General features: G+C 38.3%; 1 protein-coding gene across 3 annotated transcripts in view; it reads left to right on the forward strand.

Moving 5' to 3' along the window:
- The window catches only part of ZFYVE9 (zinc finger FYVE-type containing 9), a 62,914-nt gene that overhangs the window by 13,509 nt on the left and 31,074 nt on the right, over positions 1-18,331 (forward strand). For 2 of the 3 annotated variants that reach the window (XM_030496012.1, XM_030496014.1), the window contains 4 exons: positions 2,472-2,576; positions 9,248-9,352; positions 10,112-12,186; positions 17,256-17,355. In XM_030496012.1, the coding sequence (XP_030351872.1) occupies positions 9,283-9,352; positions 10,112-12,186; positions 17,256-17,355 (2,245 nt within the window). In that variant the 5' untranslated portion in view covers positions 2,472-2,576; positions 9,248-9,282. Of the gene's footprint in view, positions 1-97; positions 240-2,471; positions 2,577-9,247; positions 9,353-10,111; positions 12,187-17,255; positions 17,356-18,331 lie in introns of all 3 variants that reach the window. The other variant, XM_030496013.1, reaches the window with a different exon arrangement.

Raw genomic sequence — 18,331 nt, forward strand, 5'->3', positions numbered from 1 at the left:
TCTTTTCTGCTGGTCTTTATCCTGTCTTTATTCTGGGCATGTTTCTGCTTGTCATATTTCTCTTCAATTCCTGTTTTGCTTTTGCTGTATTTGGCAGTTGCCCTCTTGGAGCTCCTGGGGGAAATCATCCATGTAGGGTATAACCAAAGCAGCACCTGAGTGATACCACTGTAGGGCAGGAGACAGAAGAATTCAGCCAACCATCAGCAGAAGAGATAACAAACTGTGAAATGCTCAAAGTAAGCAAACTGGAACAGCAGGCACTGGGCCTCCTTCATTTGCAATGATCTTAGGTCTCAGTGGGCTTATAATTTTTAGGTGGAAATGTATTTTTAGCAATGATTTGTGAAAAACCTAATCCTCACTAGGTTATACATTGTTGTGGGTATTCCTGACTCTTCTTTGTAGTTATTCATTTTGTCTTTTTTATTTTAATATAGTTCTCTTACAGTACCTTCTTTTTGGAAAAATAACTTGGCTCTGTTACCAACTCATTGATTTTTTTTCCCAGGAGATCCAAACCTTATAATTTACTTCTTTTAAATTGCTTTTTGTTTAAATATATTACATTCATATCTGTAAGCATGCTTTGATTTCTGCATAGATCTTTATAAGGGGAAATGGCTGCCAAGAGCAAATGTTGAGTTGTAAACAAAAAGCTCAAGGACCTCCAGGTAATATCTCTTCAAAGCTTTCTTTGGAGGCTGGTAGGGATTGATTTGATCTGTGTTCTTCTGTGTTGTATGGTTACGGATGAAAAAGTTATTACCTTGGAATAATGGAACAAAGAAAGTGGATCAGATTAAACCCAATGAATAATAAAGCTGTACTGTTGCCCTGGAAGGCTTGCTGTCGTAGGACACTGGTTACAGCACAGCACATTTCAGCTGTGGGGTTGCTAGGTCTGATCCATTTCTTATTGGTGAAGATTGGACTTTGTAGTTACACGTGAACCAGTCGGTCATACATTAATGCGTTTGATGTTCATGCTACAGTTGATAGGCCTTGTCATAAATCACAGATAGAATTGTCATTAATTGATCCATCTTTTCAAAGGGGTCATGTAAACTGAACCCTTTTCCTTCTCCTCCAGGCCAGGAGGGGACCTGGTGGTGGTGGTACAGACAACCTTGCCCTGCTGCCACATGTACTTCACAGCCCTTTGGAAAAGCTTATCATTCTGAAGCCTTTCAGTGGAACTAAATTTCCCTCACCTCCATTTTTGCATGCATATGTAGCCTATCTGAAGAACTTCCTAATATAATAATTTCTACTATTTACCAAATATCCAAACCCCACCTTAGTTTATCAGGGTAGAAATATACCTGGCGTCAGAAATTTTACTGGCACACAGGAGCAGTTCTGTTGGTATACAGAGCCGTGGGATTTTATTCTGAGTTTGGAAACAGTGCTACTAGGAGTGCTACTGTGCAGTTCATTAGTTTCCTGGAATTATTACTGTAGCTTATTTCTGAAAAGAATAATAAACAGCCCTGGGAAAATTGTGGTATAACACTGAATATTGCTTTCATGCATGGGGAACTGTTGGGGTTTTTTTTTAGCTCTGTTCATTTTGCTGTAGTTTTACTTTTTTTCTAGCATATGCTGCTGCTGCATCAGAGCACTAATAAGTATTTCAACTACCTACCAGGTCAGCTACCAGCACCAGAACACCTTAAAACATGAATTTGACTTATCTCACTCTTTTTTTCCCTTGCACTGTTTGTCATAAGCTAGTCTCATCTCTTCACTCATGGCTGTGTTGGATTTTTGAGCTATGTTGACTGTTAGGATGCAGCCTGTGAAAACAAGCACCTGACCTATAGAAACGCTGTTGTTAGAATAACAAGACAGTTTCTTCTGTCTTATTTTTAGCTTTGGCTGTCCCTGCTATTGAAGGTTGATGCCATTGTGGTTTTGGAGAGAAGCAGCCTTTAGGAAATGAAGGGAGCCTGAAATTGTAGGGGGAATAATTTGAAGACAAAACCAGTTGTTTAGCTGTTAGAAAAGCAGTGGGAAGCTGATGAATACAGTTTACAGAATGCACAGGGCTGAGAATTTTTGATGAGTATCGAAGCTACTAGCTCTTTATTTTTGGAAGGCCTATTGTAGTGTAATATAATTAACTTCAGAGGGGAGTTTTATAAATGAAGCTTTACAGTCAAGGTCATCAGGAGTACAAGGACTGTTGGAGTTGCTGCGTCACTCTGTGGGTTTACAGTTAAATGAAGAATAATAGTAGGTAGGTAGCAATGTGTTTTTATGAGCAGCTTTTTTCACCAGCATATTGGAGTGCAGTAGTGGCATAGTGCACAGATCCCTGAATTTAAAGCTGCAAATGTAATCCAAATCATTTGAAGGCTTGCAGCATTTGCCAAATGTGCCTGTGCTAGCTGCAGTCATGTGCTGAAAAAACATGGGTTGTGGCAGAATTACCAATCATAAAATACATGTTTGTGTTTTGTTTCCAGGATCAAGTGGAACACACTGATTCAGCAGAACTGGCTGGTTGTGCTGCAGTCATCATGAGTAGGCACAGGGTCATTCGTTTCTTAACACATGTATAAGAGGAAAAGGTAAGAGGCAAGTTCTGCTTTAGAATATGATTCAGGGGTATGTACTTGCAATGCATGTGTTTGTGTATGCTTATGGATATATATTTATATACATAGACCTCTCTATATGAATATATCTTATATAGAAGATGACGGATTAGCATTTTGTTGTTTTGGCTTTTATTGAGAGTAATTGCCTTGTTTTACAGCAAAGATGTGGCTTATTTTGTTTGGGGGAGGGGGAGAAGTGGGCAAAGTCTTTCTTCCTCAGTCTGTGCTGTAGGCAGATCTCATCAGTTAAAAATACTATTCAGCTATTGCTGAACTCTCTGAACAAGCTGTTCATTACAGCAAAGGTGCTTGAGTTCTTCCTCCCAGGGGCAGATAATATAAAGATTACTAAAGGGAGATTGAACAATATGTGACTCCACCGTTGTTTCTTGGGGTTAAAGGAAGTCCTCCGGAGCACTAAATCTAATAAATTAATTTGTCCAGTTGATACATAATTCCCTCTTGTCATGCTATGGGAAAATGACATTTTCTGGATGCCTGACTCTTTTCAGGATGAATGAGCAGTGTTTGGTTTATTCATGTCCCTGGTGACTTTCATCTTAGGAGTCCTTCAGATATATTTTTGGTGAGGACTATAATAAACTACTTGAATATTTTGCTTAATAAGAGTTTACTGAAATGTGTATGTTCACAGTTTCATATTGACATGATAGCATAACAGAAAGTCCCGAGATCTTATTCAGGTTCTTTACAATTATTAGCCTTGTATCAAAGGCCTAAAGATCAGAGAGTATGTATGTTGGTATTACTTCCTTTTGGTGCGTTTGTTTATTACAGCATTTTAATGTGATTGTGTGCTGGTCATCTACTGTTAAGAGTCAAGAAAATTTGGAAGACTTAAGCTGTCAGTTCCAGTGGTGAAAAAATCTGGAGAGTAATTTAGGCTTTGAAGTGCAGAAGATCATGGTTTACATAACTCCTTATTGTAGAGACCAAAACAAATATGAGTGTTGATGCTTTGCAGGTATAACACAAGGCCTAGCTCTCTGTAGAGTTTGTTTCCCAGGAAGAAGCTGGCATGTGGGATATCTGAGCTGTCTTGAGAGGCAGTGTCCAAGGTTAAGCCTGTTCAGAATACCACCTAATTTTGAGGAGGGTTTTTCTGTCCTTTACTTCTGTCTCCTTCCCTCCTCACTAATCAACTGAAGTTTGTCTTATCTCTAAATGCTGTGATGACATGAATAGTAACTCTGGATACATATGACACAGACGTTCTGGTACATGCACCGTTATATTTAGATGTTAGAAGACAGTAGAGCATGTAAACTTGATAAAACAGAAGTTATTCAGAGTTGTTATCATCATTGAAGATGATGATAAGCCAGTGGTGTTGGTATGAAGAAACTGATAAGTAAAACACCGGGTTTCCAAATTGCACGTGATCTGGGATCCAACAGGAGCTTGAAAATAATCTGCTTGACAGGCTGCGTGTTTTCATTAGCTTTTTGCCATGGGGAACAAGTGATCTTGGGTTCTGGACTTACTGTACCACTGGATCGTAGCCATTGGATTGGTTTTTTTGATACAGAATTAAAAAAAAATAAATAGCTATTTAATGTTGGTTGTTGGTTTTGGTTGGTTGGTTTTTACCTATAATGAGGTTTTTCTGCCAAATCTGCTCGGAGGACTCTATTTTTGAAAAACCATCTTATGCTTTTAACTCATTAGTGGTTTATGTCTTGTTTTTCTTGCACTGGCACAATATCCTCTAATTCATATTGTTCATCCCAATATATACTAATTTAGGAAGTGTCTCCTTTTTGACAGTGTACAGCTAAAATTGCCATTGAAATTTCATAGAATCCCATATTGGTTTGGGTTGGGACGGACCTTAAAGCTTCTCCAGTCCCAACCCCCTGCCACGGGCAGGGACACCTTCCACTAGAGCAGGTTGCTCCAAGCCCCTGTGTCCAACCTGGCCTTGAACACTGCCAGGGATGGGGCAGCCACAGCTGCTCTGGGCACCCTGTAAAGAGCTCATAGTAAAGAGCTTCTTCCTAATTTCTAATCTAAATCTTGCCTCTTTCTTCCTGATTTTTTCATGTTTTCATTCTCCCTTTTCCGGAGTTTAAGTTGCGTATTTGCTTGTGAGCTTCTCTCCATGCCACAGCTTGGAATAGTTGAGCAATGCTAAAAAGTTTCACAACTAGCAAGGATCCTTCAATGATGTCATTTCAACCTTTATACTAGGAGGAAGTTTGGGACTAGGATAATTCTAAACTTTTTAGTGGTACCTGTGAGTTACAGTCTAAGTTTCTGAAGATGTGTAAGGGAATATGTTTGGGAGTTTTGTTTGCTTGTTTGTTTTAATTTATGTTGGATATTTTATAAAAATATTCAAAAGAAATACTGAACCACGGGGAAAACAGCTGCTGGATTATTACAGCACGTTGTGTTAGAGCACTTCGTGTTTTCTGGTTTCATCTGGAGTTGCCGGCTATGCAGAGTTAAATATTAGATCTTCAACTGGCAAAAATATGAGTTGCTGACAATGTATTGGTCACGAAGCATTCCAGGTATCCATTAGGAACACAACTACTTGTCCTCCTTTTCTGTCAGGAAGAGGTCATAAGGACTTCTATGGCATTGGCAATGTGTTTTGCCCTTGGACAGAAGCTTCTGGAAAAGCTGTGTGTGGGTTGTTGTGTTCTAGTATATAATGATAATAGTAATTTTAGATATTAGACCTGAAGATTTGCAGCTGACCTTTTCTGAGAAATGCCTGCGTGCACAGACAATGAGATCTCATTTAGAGAGGCTGTCAGCTTAGAGGCTGTGAGTTTAAAATGAAAAGATTCTCCGTGTATCCTGGTACATCAGTAAGTGAAATAACAATAATGATATAAAAGGTCTTTTCTTTCTTCAGTTTGGACAATGAGCATCCATCAGTCTGCGTTTTGGCTCATTGCCTGTTTGTGCATCAGTATTTGAGTCTCAGAATTCATATGGTTATATATATTTGTTTACACATAGTTCTATCTGGTTAGAATTTTTAAAAACAGAGGAAAAAACCTTCTATCTTATTGGGCCAAACTTAAACTCACAAATATAGATGTTAGATAATACAGATCTTAATAAAATAATAATTTCACATAGTATTAACCACATGGGGATTGTAATGGAGTGGGAGCAAAAATCTAAATCTGCTTTATATGCCCTTCTTATTGCTAACCAAATGGTCTCCTAAGTCTGAATATTAGTATTTTCCTTATGTTATGAAATCACACTTAATATAAAATTTTAAAGCCAAATCTGACTAAAGTCAATAAAAATGTTTATTCTGACCTTCTAAAACTGCTTTCTTTAGTTAGGCATATCTTGTTTCTGATTTGTATGACAATGAAAAACCAGCTAATGTAGGACTAAATTTAGGAAATGTTCAGTTTGTTCTGAACTAATTTTATCAGGCTTTCAGTCAGGTTTTGAAATTTTATGAATGCTTAGGTCCTAATTTTGATAAACATTTGAAAGTTATGCAGAATCAAAATGCAGTTGTTCCAAGAGTTACTTAAACCCCTGTTTCCAGCAACTATATAGTCAGCAGAGCATTCCTTCCCCATCAGCTTGCTTGTCAGTAATCATTATGCTCTCTGAAATAAGCAAACAAAAACCAAATCAGTGCTTGTAGCCTATTTTTTGGGGCCACTCGTACTGCAGGGTTTGTGTCCTAGAGAATTCCTTGACTGGATGTTCTTTTTCACTACAAAAGTGCATGGAAATCTGACAGCAATGGCTTCAACCAGTGTCACAGTTTAACTCTGGAACACAAAAATTCTGTATGAAGCTTCTCAGTCTTTCTGTGCTTCACTGACTGCATCATTGATCATAGCAGGGCTTTGCCTAAGAATGATTATTGAGATCTTCATCAGTTGTTTCTAGATTGGAATGTTACCATCATCATGTAAATTAAATACATCATAAGTGGATGTGAAATTATATGGTGTTTTATACAGAACAGTCTTAGTGGGTTGGTTTTGGTTGATGTTTAGAACTCTGAATGGAAAAAAAAATCAAGCTGGTAAAGATGCTTCCAATTATTTGAAATGAGGTGGAAAGAAAGGTGCAAGAGAACCTCCAAACTCTCACAGTTTGAAAGCAGTTGGGATGTATTTAGTGTTTGTATGTCTAAGGAGAAGCATCTGCTTTATAAAATATTTTGGTTTAATTGAAATGTGTGTAGTAAGTTTAATTGTTTCAGTTAAAATGGTGTGAAAGATTTTTAATACAATGACTTGGTGGGCAGATTGGATAACGCAGGAAGACCTTACAACAGGTATCTAAGGGATCAAAGAGTATGCTCTGGCACAGATAGAGGTCAGAACCTGGCTTTTGATAGAGAATGAAAAGTGTTGAGCTTCTTTAGATTTCTGCAATGCAACCTTTGATCAAGGTGGCTAGTGTTTCCATTGCTTGTTATAATCTGTGCAGCCATGTACAGTAAATGATATGGCCAATCTTATTTTCCTTGCAGAAAGAGTTAATCATAGAACCATAGAATGGTTTGGGTTGGAAGGGACCTTAAAGCTCACCCAGTTCCAACCTCCTGCCACAGGCAGGGACACCTTCCACTGGAGCAGGTTGCTCCAAGCCCCTGTGTCCAACCTGCCAGGGATGGGGCAGCCACAGCTTCTCTGGGCACCCTGTGCCAGCGCCTCAGCACCCTCACAGTCTTCTCCAGGCTGAACAAGCTCAGCTCTCTCAGCCTGTCTTTGCAGGAGGGTGCTCCAGCCCTTTGATCATCATCATGTCCTCCTCTGGAGTCACTCAAGCAGGTCCATGTCCCTCTTTTGTTGCGGGCCCCAGAGCTGAATGCAGTACTCCAGATGGGGTCTCATGAGAGCAGAGTGGAGGGGCAGGATCACCTCCCTCAACCTGCTGGCTATGCTGCTTTTGATGCAGCCCAGGACACTGTTGGTTTCTGGGCTGTGAGTGCACACTGCCCGGTCATGCTGAGCTTCTCATCAATCAACACCCCTAAGTCCTTCTCCTTGGGTCTGCTCTCAGTCCATTCTGAGTCAGGGATTGCCCTGACTCAGCTGCAGGACCGTGCACTAATTGAAAATCCCAAATCAGGCACAAATCTGGGAGTCTGTAAGATGAGAGTCTCATTTATATCTGAATTTCTTTACAAAATGGTCTTTATTTGGGTGATGCTTATTGCAATTTCTACATTGCCATTACACTAATCTCTTTAAAATTGGCTTTTGTATAGATCTTTAAAACATTTTTTAATCTGATTATATTAAGTAGCAATGTATTTATGTTGTAACATGATTATCTTTTAAAAACACTATGTGTCAAATTTTTAGGTCAGCCTTAAAAGCTTGAACTCTGCATATTGTGATATTTTAATGCATAATCTTTTTGTACCGGTAACCTAATTGTAGCTGTTGCCCACAATAAATAAGAAACTATATTTAATGTTGCAGTAATTGAAATAAAACTGGTTGATGTTTTCCTCAAATCCCGATACTATGGGGATAATGGTATAGTTTAAATTGAAAATTCCTCTGATGTGTTTCTTGTGTCTGTTGTATCTCTAGTGTTAAAGAGCACGTTTTTAATTGAACTGGAATCTAGCTGTCAGGTCTAACACTGTTTCTTACTGCAAAACAAGGTTCTCACCCTCTCCTCCTCCATCTCCTTACTGCACAACATTGAAAGCCAGCTCTGAAGAGAATAAGGCTGTTTTGGATGATGTTCAGAGAAAGATCAAATCAAGGTCTCTCTTTATGGTATATAGGTTATGGCACACATTTCTCAGTGAAAATGTCTCTGCTGGTAGTGAATGTTTTTAAGAAAATGAATCAGGGTGTCATGTTGCTACAAGCCTCTGGTAGCAAGAAGAGCATGTTCCTACCGTTAGGGCAAAAATGTTATTTATTATGATAAGTTGTAGAAAGTTATTTAACGATTTAGGGTTGTGTTTTGTTTTCATTTCTCCCTCGTCATCTTCCTTTCTAGTCTGAGAGTATTATCTTTTGATGAGACTATTTACTTCTCAGCATTCTGCTGGATTTCCAGTGCCTGCCTTTCAGGCAAACAAGGATTATTAAAGCAGGCATTTTAAGAGCTAGCACAACTCAAGTAACAACCATTAAGTTCTTTAACAACTTCTACAAACATGCATCTGTGAAGGAGCTCTGGGAGACGAGGAGTGACACACAGTACTGCTAGCCTAGTATACATTAAAAATCAGAAGCATGGAGAGTTTAAACTACTTGCTCAAAGCCACATGAGCTAATTGGTGGTACTGTGGAACTGAAAGCTGGATCTTCAAATTGTTAGTTGGCCTTCTGGTTCTCTAGACTGTTATTTGCTGATTGGGGTTGGAGCAGTTTTGCTCTTGCCATTATGGGGATCCTGATGGTTAGATACATCACTGTGGGAGAGTGGAGGTAATAAAATCCTGAGCAAGTTTGAGGAGGTTGTTAATCTGAATTAAATGAGTTTAAGCACACAAATAATTTTTATTCCTGGAAAATACTTCTGTTTTGTGCATGTAATGTATGTAAACTTTGATTTACAAAGGACTTCTTTTCCCCTTAAATCAGGGCAATATGTAGTGGAACACTGCTGATTGAAGGTTAAGTATCTGATTGTAATTTGTTCTCTGGCAGGTTCAGACAAGAATCTGGTGGTCTTTCCCTGACAAATGGAGAACTATTTCCAAGCAGAGGCATATAACCTCGATAAGGTTTTAGATGAATTTGAGCAAAACGAAGGTGAGTCATTTGAACAAGATGGTTGATGCACTTTAGATGTTTTCTACAGACAACACCACCGAAGAGGGAGAGATCTGTGATACCCTTTTCTGTTTTGACTTACAGATTAATCGCAGAACTTGAAAAAAACATCAGTTAATTTTACATGGTGTATATCTTCAGCATTTTTTAGTAGTGTTCTCTTCTAGTTCCATTCATCTTGTTTACATCTTTTAATAACAAACCTTCCATACACTTTTAAAATAAAGGTTTTGTGAAGCTTGATCTCAGTGGCAATAATTTTAATCATTTATTTCAAGCAGATCAGGCAAAACTTATTTTAAGCTTCTTTTGCAGTTTTGGGAGACTCATGCATAGAAATGTTTTATTAGGTCACATAAATCATATAATGCAAGTTATCATACTTGAAGTATTAAATTTTTTGCTTAGTCTAATTGCTCCTTCTGTGCTGTCAAGGAAGTTGAACGTTTTATGGGAGTGGGAATCTTTCTAGGCATTTCTAACTGTCTAAAGTATATTAATCAATAAGTTAAAGTTGCTTGTGCAAATTCAATCTGATATGAATTGTAGCTCTAAACTTCCTGAGTTCCAGAAGCATTACGCAGTTATACTACTAATGGCTGATCGAGGGTGTTAGTTATGGTAGATGTGTTTTACTCTGGGGCCCATATTTGAACATCTCTACATTTATATTTGGGGTATTCTAATGCAATAAGTGATAATAGGGCAGTAAGTTCTCTTATTTAAACACTTTTTCAGATGCCGCTGTTTCACCTACACTTTTGGGTGCCAAGTGGAATCAGATTCTAGATCCGCCTTCTCGTCGTCTGTCATTTAACCCAACCGTGGCCAATGTGAATGAAGCTACAACTCCTAATGAATGTCAACAGAGATTAAAGTCTTTCTCCTTGTCTCATTCAGTGACTACGCCAACAGGAGGAGGGGATCACTGTGCTAATGGAAAGGATTTTAGCATAAGCCCAGAGACCCCAGTCATGTGGATTGATGATCAGGCAGCAGCAGATGATCAGTTGCTTAAAAGAAATAGTAATCGGGATGATCAGTGTAATACTGTGGAAACAGGAGAAAAGAAATGTGGGAATATAGCTTGCTTGCCAGAGGAGAAGAATGTACTAGTGGTGGCAGTGATGCATAACTGTGACAGAAGAACACTACAAAGTGGTGATGCGGTGGATTGTAAAACTTACAACAGTCCGTCCCTAATGGACACTATTAGCTTTACACTGGATAATGAAAACCAACAGAGTGATCAGTTTAGTGTTACTGTAAACGGATCCACGGAAAAAGATACAGATACAGAAAAGCAAGTAAATAGGCTGTGCACTGAAGATGACTCTCTAAGTCATTTGCTTAATGCTTCATCTGAAAGCCTGACTGTTGCATGCCCCTCCTCTCGATTAAAGGATGATTTTAATATGAATAAAGATTCTCTGTTTTCAGAAGCTACAACTGCAGGGATTAATGCAGTGACTCTCTTGCAGAGACCAGTTGATGATACTGCTAGAATGCAAGAAAATTGTGTTTCAGTTGAAAATTTTACTAGTAAAGCCATTCCTCAGAGAACGGATCTAGAAGCTAAAAACTCTACTTCTGGTTCAAGTAGTGGAAGCTTAATGGTGGAACAGGAACCAACCCAACAGTTACAGTCTAGGTTATCTGGGCTCATGGAAACTTGTCAATCTAACGTGGCTGGAAGTGGCAATTACAAAGAATGTGTTGCAGAACATTTTGCCCCTGAGGATGTTAGTGCCACTGAAAGCGAAGTCATTGAATGTGGTAAAAATCTTGGCACAACAGAATTGCTCAGCATGGCAGAGTGTTACCCTGAATCTCAGGAGGTGACTAATTGGGAACTGACAAAGTTGAATGAGATGAATAATAAGCAAACTCTGGGAGAGAATGAAAGGCTCTTGCAGACAAAACAGCCTGATGAGGCATGTAGTAAAGAAGGTGGAGATGGGATGATGGAGGCAGGCATAGACTTAAAAGGGACTGGTATAGATGAGCTTGAAGGGTCCAGTCTCTCTGATGTGATGGCTACATCAGCAGCAAGCTCTCTGTCTAATGGTTGTGATTCCTATGGAATGCAGAACCCAGTCGTTGCTCATGTTCCAAAGACTTTACCTTCCAAGGAAGACTCGGTAACAGAGGAAAAGGAGATAGAGGAGAGCAAGTCAGAATGTTACACTAATGTGTATGAACAGAGAGGAAATGAGACAACAGAAGGGAGCGGTCTTATTTTAAACAGCACTGGTGACCACATTAAGAAAAATTATTTACATAATCTTTGTAGTCAGGTTTCATCCATGCAAGGGCAAACTTCACCAAAACCAGTGACTAATTTGCAATCTATCAGTGTTCCTTTTGGTGGTGCAAGACCTAAACAACCTACAAATCTTAAACTGCAGATTCCGAAGCCATTATCGGACCACTTACAAAATGATCTTGTTCCCCCAAATTGTGGAGGTAATAGTAAAAACAAAAATGTCTTTGGTAAGACACAATTAGGTGATACAGCAAACGTGTTTCCTGGTGAAACATCTTCAAATGCCTCTGTTACTGATACTAATGGGGAACATTTGGAAGAGTATGAATCTGGAGTCTCTAGTAGTCCGTGCCTTGCAGTAGCCCCAGATAGTCCTGATAATGATCTCAGAGCTGGTCAGTTTGGAGCTCCAGCCAGAAAGCCTTTTACGACTTTGGGTGAGGTGGCTCCAGTTTGGGTTCCAGATTCTCAAGCACCAAACTGTATGAAATGTGAGGCCAGATTTACATTCACCAAAAGAAGGCATCATTGCAGAGCTTGTGGGAAGGTAAGTTCATATTTTGTGAGTAAGCTAAAAGCACCCTTTTTTTCCTGATACTGCACAAAATCAAATCAGAGGACTTCCTAATCCACTGGCTGTAGTTAACTGTGACATCTCTTCCTAAAAAGCCGCGTTTGGTTTGTGAAGGAAAAAAAAGGAGCTTGTAAGCTCTAATCTATTTAGGGTCCTAATTGAGGATGACTGATTGTTATTTATAGCTGAAAGAATTATTAGCCTGTATGAACAGTGTATTTGTTGATTGCAACAATCAACATCATTGGATTCATGTCGAACTGCTACAAAATGGTCAAATGCAGGAAACTTGTTTGCAGAAATTACTGCATCAATAATGCCATTGAAGATACTGAAACCTATTGTTGTGAATTGGAAGTGTGCTGTTGAATTGCTGGTGTTCCTGCTGGGTGAGATGGCTGATCAACTCTGTTCTTTGAAGTCTTCTTTACCAACTTTCCTCATATTGCTTATATTATTTTAAAGAACATGCATTTGCTCCTGGAAAAAAATATAGTAAATTAACTGTAACCTGATGTATGTGCAAACGGTGAGATATTTTGTGATGAAGACAACTAAAACATGATTTCTGTATCATTTTGTGTTGTGTAAGAAATATTTTATTGTTAACTTTTTTGAAGTTATATTTATGTGCCATCGAGGTCAACACAAATTCTTAGGTGACAAGTTTATGGTAAAGGATTAGCTTGTAAAGCATTTCCAGGTATCTTGTTACTGAAGTACAAGTCAGTGGCACACGGGAAATATGACCTTAGGAAAAAATATGGTGATTCAAAAGCAGTAAACCAGCAGTCTTGTCAAGTATATATTCATCTATATTTTTAAGATGAAAGAAATACTAAACTCCACTAAAAACTGGAGTAGAAGTAACTTTGGTTCACTTAAGCCCTATCCAAAGTTTCTGAAGTTGATTGAAAGACCTCCTGACTGCTATGGGTGGCATCTTTTGCTGCCAGAAGAATGCAGGGAAGCAGAATGAACTGAACAAAGGACCTAAAAGAAGCAAATACATCTAGAAAGCTCAAACTGTTATGCCCTCTGTTTCTGGAAGCAGCCTAACAGAAAATCCAGGCTTGCTCCTCTGTAATGTACTATATACGTGTCCCATTTGTCCCTTTGAGTGCTATGCATTTTGGTTACTAATATCTTCACAGATAAGTAGATTTTATTCAAATTTGATTTTAAGACATGCTGAAAAATCTTTCCCAGGACGCTTTTGAAAGCTAAGCAGACGTTCATTGTGCACTGGCCCAGGACTTCCAGTTGCTTGCTCCTGCCATCCTCTTGCAGGTTGGTGGCAGTCATGATGTGGAGCTAGCAACTATAGGCGATCAATAAGCATTACATGAGGTACCTGCCTACCTTTTGTGAACCTCTTGGTTAATATCAAAGGGCTCAATCTTTTTCCCATTGCAGTTAAGGAGAACCTGTAAGGCATGTAAGTTAAAGGATTGTCCATTTTAGCTTTGATATATTAACTTACACTGTCAGTTATTTAGGTCGTTCTTCTGTTTTTAATGGGTTTAACAAATATGACTACAGTGTTCATTTGCAGTAATGTTTTCTACTTACTTTCGTGTTTTTAACAAGTTTATTGCTTGAATTTAATTACTTCCCTGTAGTGACTGAAGCCCTGAATTGCACAAATGAGAAGCAGAAAATGAAAATATCTGTAAACAAAATGGATAAAACATGCACAGATAGAGCAAGGCCAACACATGTAGTGTGGTTTCTTTTTTCTTTTTAAACTGCTGAAGACAAGCCTCGAGAAGAACATCCAGCATTGTTTCACATTATATGTGGGGAATGGATACAATAAAAGGTCCCTCTGCTCTGTAGACAAATTTGTTTCTCAGATGTGAAAAATACATCGCATATTAGTATTTAATGTTCTCAGAGTGTTAGAATAAGCCTCAGAATAGCTTGTTTCTAGAAGCTTTTGTTAGCTAATGTTGTCTGGCCAAAATTTGTATACATGCAGTCAAAAAGATCTGGCAGAAAATTCTGGTACTACATGCCTTTCTCTGAAGAAAAAAATATTAATAAATGCTAAGAATCAGTATAAGTCAAATAATACTTACAGCAAATTGCTTTACAACATTTAATTCCTGTAACAGTTCCAGGTGGAAAGAGACCAAAGGTTTTGACAAGCAAGTTCTGATGAATCTAGCTGGTGGCTTGAGACACAGCTATTATCAGCTGTGCTCTTGCTTTCTGGTTATGATCCCCATCCTCAAAGCAAATCATGCTGACCATGTGCCTCTGGTGTAGCTAACTACTGAATCAGAGTGACACTTCCACCGTTTCTATTAAATGTATGAATCTCGTTTGATCGCATTTTCAGCTCTTGCAATTAATTGTTTCAAGGGAAGCCATGGGACTAAATATTTCTGAACAAAAGCTTTAGCACAACAGTTCCTTTTAAAGCTTTCTGAGCACCGTGGCAAATCATTATGGTAGGAGTGAATGTATCTGTTTCATTTGGGAATGAAAATTGAATTTAAAAATAGGTAAGTGGCACCTGGGAAGTCTGCCTCGGTTTTTAATTTCAGGATAATAATTGCAAAATTAATGGAAGACCTGAACCTCAGGGGACTGGTAGAAAGTAATATACTTACAGTAAATTCTGAATTAAAATTCACACCCTGAAGAATGTGTGTGAACACATTCATAAATTTTACCGTATGTATTTAGCATTTTCTATTGTCAGATGAAACAATCACCCTTGATAGGAAACCCAGAAAATTTGTATTTCATCTTTATACTGCCAACCAAAACTATAGTTTTCCACTAAAAAACATAAAAAACCCACCAAACCCCCTGGCAACTAATGCTTTAACAACTCCCAGTGAACCTGAAAACCCTAATAATAGAAACTCACTTTGACACTGCTGTTGTGTTATTTTTCTATAGCATGATATACTGAGATAGGGATTTGGTGATTGTTAATAACAAGACCGAATTGTCAGTTGTGCTGGATTGTGTTCTTCCTCAGTGTTACTGCTGTTAGAAGGCTGATGCAGCCTAAGAAAGGAGGTATAGATGTTCTGTCATTGCTTCTACTTTCTCTTCTAATAGTTAGATCATTGCACTTGGGAGCCTTGCTGAATGCACAATGTGTCCTAAATGCATAAAGGGTCCTGAATTAGGTATTAATTTGTGTAGGTCCTTCATTTATGGTTGAAGACATTGATTTTTTCCATGTTCAATATTGAACTTTCAACTGGAAGTTTCTCCCAGAGAGCTAAAATGATGTTAAATGTCTCTAAAATATGCTGTGATGTTGTTATTAATATTCCCTGGAATGCTTGTAAATTGGGTTAATGTGTAAATGCAGAAATCAGATTTTTAAAGTACATTTGCCTTATTTTAAATGATTTTTTTTTTAAGCTTTTCACATATGCAAAAGGGTTGGTTTTATTTTTGCACTAAAATGGCAGTGTACATACACTTCTATTTTGTTTCTGAAATGTTTAAGTTGACATAATTAGGAAACATTTAAACTGGTTGAAATGAGGCAGGGTGAGCTCTTTCTTCACATTTGATTTTCAGCTCTCATGGTGAAATCAGAGCTTATTTTATATGGGCTTATTTTAAACACTTGCCACTAAAAGACTGCAAATGGAACAGGCTGCAAAGTGGTCATAGTTTGGTGTGATCCTTAACTCAGTTGAAGGTTAGTTAGGCTTGCATATATTTATATATGAGAATCCTGTGTAGCTTCTTGCCTATATTGCAGAAATACTGCTGCTGTAGTGATGATGGAATCATTTTTGGATTAAGAAAATATTACAGATCGTAATAATACATAATGAATTGTAGATATAATATCCATCTAGAATTGACATTTGAAATTTTCTCTTGATATCTGAACTCAAGGTGGCTGCTGCTGTTTCTGGATTTCCTGAGTGTGATATTATCTTTCTGCATGGAATAGGCCTTCATCAGTATCTCCATATCATCTGAACAATAACCCTGAGGAAATACTGTTTGGTTTATTTTTATATAAAGAAAATATTATTATTTAAATCAAATAAAAAATCATTAGGGCAGCCTGATTTGTCTGTTCTGCAGGATTTTGAGAAGGAAGTGACTGTTGTAGGATCATATCTGCATGCGACTGTTTCTTTTAGTGCACAAGCCATGCACATGCTTTATGGTTTTGCTTGTCTGGAGGAAGCCTCAAGACTGTTTCTTGCCCAGGACTGGGGCATTGTTAGAGCTGGTTCAGGTGAGAAGCACCAGCGATGTGCCAGCATCTCTACGGGAAGTTGTCCTCCCAGGGATTTTGCACCAGATCCCCGCTTTAGCAGCCAGTGTGTGTAAAATGCAGTTCCCGATTTCTCTCCAGTGTTGAGGTGCTGTAGTTTTTGTAATCATTTAAATACAAGGTGCTTTTTTTCTTTATATATATAAATGGAACAAGATTTTCTTGTAATATCGATGTCATTCAGCTTTTTTAAATGTCTTGTTTTATATGTTGAACACTTCTTAATACATCACTGCTCAGTTAAGTCTGAACTGAGGAATAGCTTGTTATATATGAAGAGATTAAATAACTAGAGTTGCTAATATATGTAAATTACTCTGCTGCAGAGAAAAATAACCTGTTTGAATTAATCTGTGCCATAGCAAGGTCTTCTGTAGAGAAAACTTGTGCATTTAGACATAGTTGATTCTAGAAAGTACTCATCCTATTTCTAAGACTGAAATTAATTCCCAAATTGTTAATTCAGTGAGGTATTGTAAAGTGGTAGGAATTTATCAACCCAATGTCATTTATGCCAAATGTATTTTGAAAACACCACAGTGCAGTATCAGGACAACGTTGCATCTATGTGTTCCACATAATACTGCTTCATCAGGATTAGTAGGAAGGGCACCCTGGGCAGGTATTAGTCACTGTGGCTTTAGGAGGAAAATAGTGATAATTTACCTCCTTATTTTGCGTATCTAGAGCTTTGCAGATACTCACTTGTCCAAATGCATCAGTTCCTCACATCTTCTGAACAGCACTGAAGATGTTTCCTCTTTGGTTCCAGGTTTTTTGCGCGGCATGCTGTAGCCTGAAGTGCAAGTTGCTGTACATGGATCGAAAGGAAGCCAGAGTGTGTGTAATCTGCCATTCAGTACTAATGAATGGTAAGTGGAGAGAGAATCTGAGATGCAACACTTCACGGGCTTTGTGTTGAGCTGCAGTGATGCTGTTAAAAAAGAAAATAAATCAAAATACTTTATTTGAATGGGTAAGTATTCTAAAACAGAGAAGGCCCTGGAGAAACCAGCATGAAACCTCTATGGAGAGTGGGGATTACTAAACTAAATATGCTTGACAAAAGGTAAAAACTGGTGAGGTTGCAATGAGTTTGAAAGCTTTCGTTTGTGAGTGCTATACCAGGATTGCAGAAACTGTGGCTTTAGTGAGCTTTTTGTTTTTTTAAATTCAGGTGCCTACTCTCTGTCCTTTAATACCTGAGTAGTTAACCTGTTACACTTTTGTATGGGATGCCGAAGAGTAATGCAGTTGTCCCTCTTCTAGATTATGCACTATAGGAAACTGGGAAAGTAGTCTTTATCCACAAATTAACCCAACTCTTCTTCCCCCTTAACTCCTTGATGCTAGAGTAGGGCGTCCTGTCTAAAAGCCTGTCCACAACTGTGGACAGCTGAATTGGGATTGTTGCTTTGGGCTCATTACTGGAGAGTCTGTCAAACCCAGGACAGTACTGTTGCTGAAAGCCTGCTGTGCAAATGGGACATACCAGAGAGGTCACAAGTAGTTAGGAAGTTAACAAGTAGAACAAACAAGAAGTTTTGCTTGGTGTAAGGAAAAACCTGTGTTTGGGTTTGACCAAAGGGCCATAGAATCTATTTTGAATGGTGTGCTTTATAGTGTTAACACTTTAGATATGTGGTTTAAATATGGGCAAACACAGACTGTTCTTCCCACTGTACGTTGACGCCTTGGAAAATTTGAAGAACTTCTGTTATGGCAGTTACCCTTGGATTATTATCCTGCACAATTGACTTATGTCCATGACCCTGACACAGCTGTTGCTGAAAGACTCGATGTTCGCTTTTTTCATGTCTTGAATTGAGAAGGTAGAAAAATTGGATT

This window comes from Strigops habroptila, chromosome 8, assembly GCF_004027225.2.
Source record: "Strigops habroptila isolate Jane chromosome 8, bStrHab1.2.pri, whole genome shotgun sequence".
Classification (NCBI taxonomy): Eukaryota; Metazoa; Chordata; class Aves; order Psittaciformes; family Psittacidae; genus Strigops; species Strigops habroptila.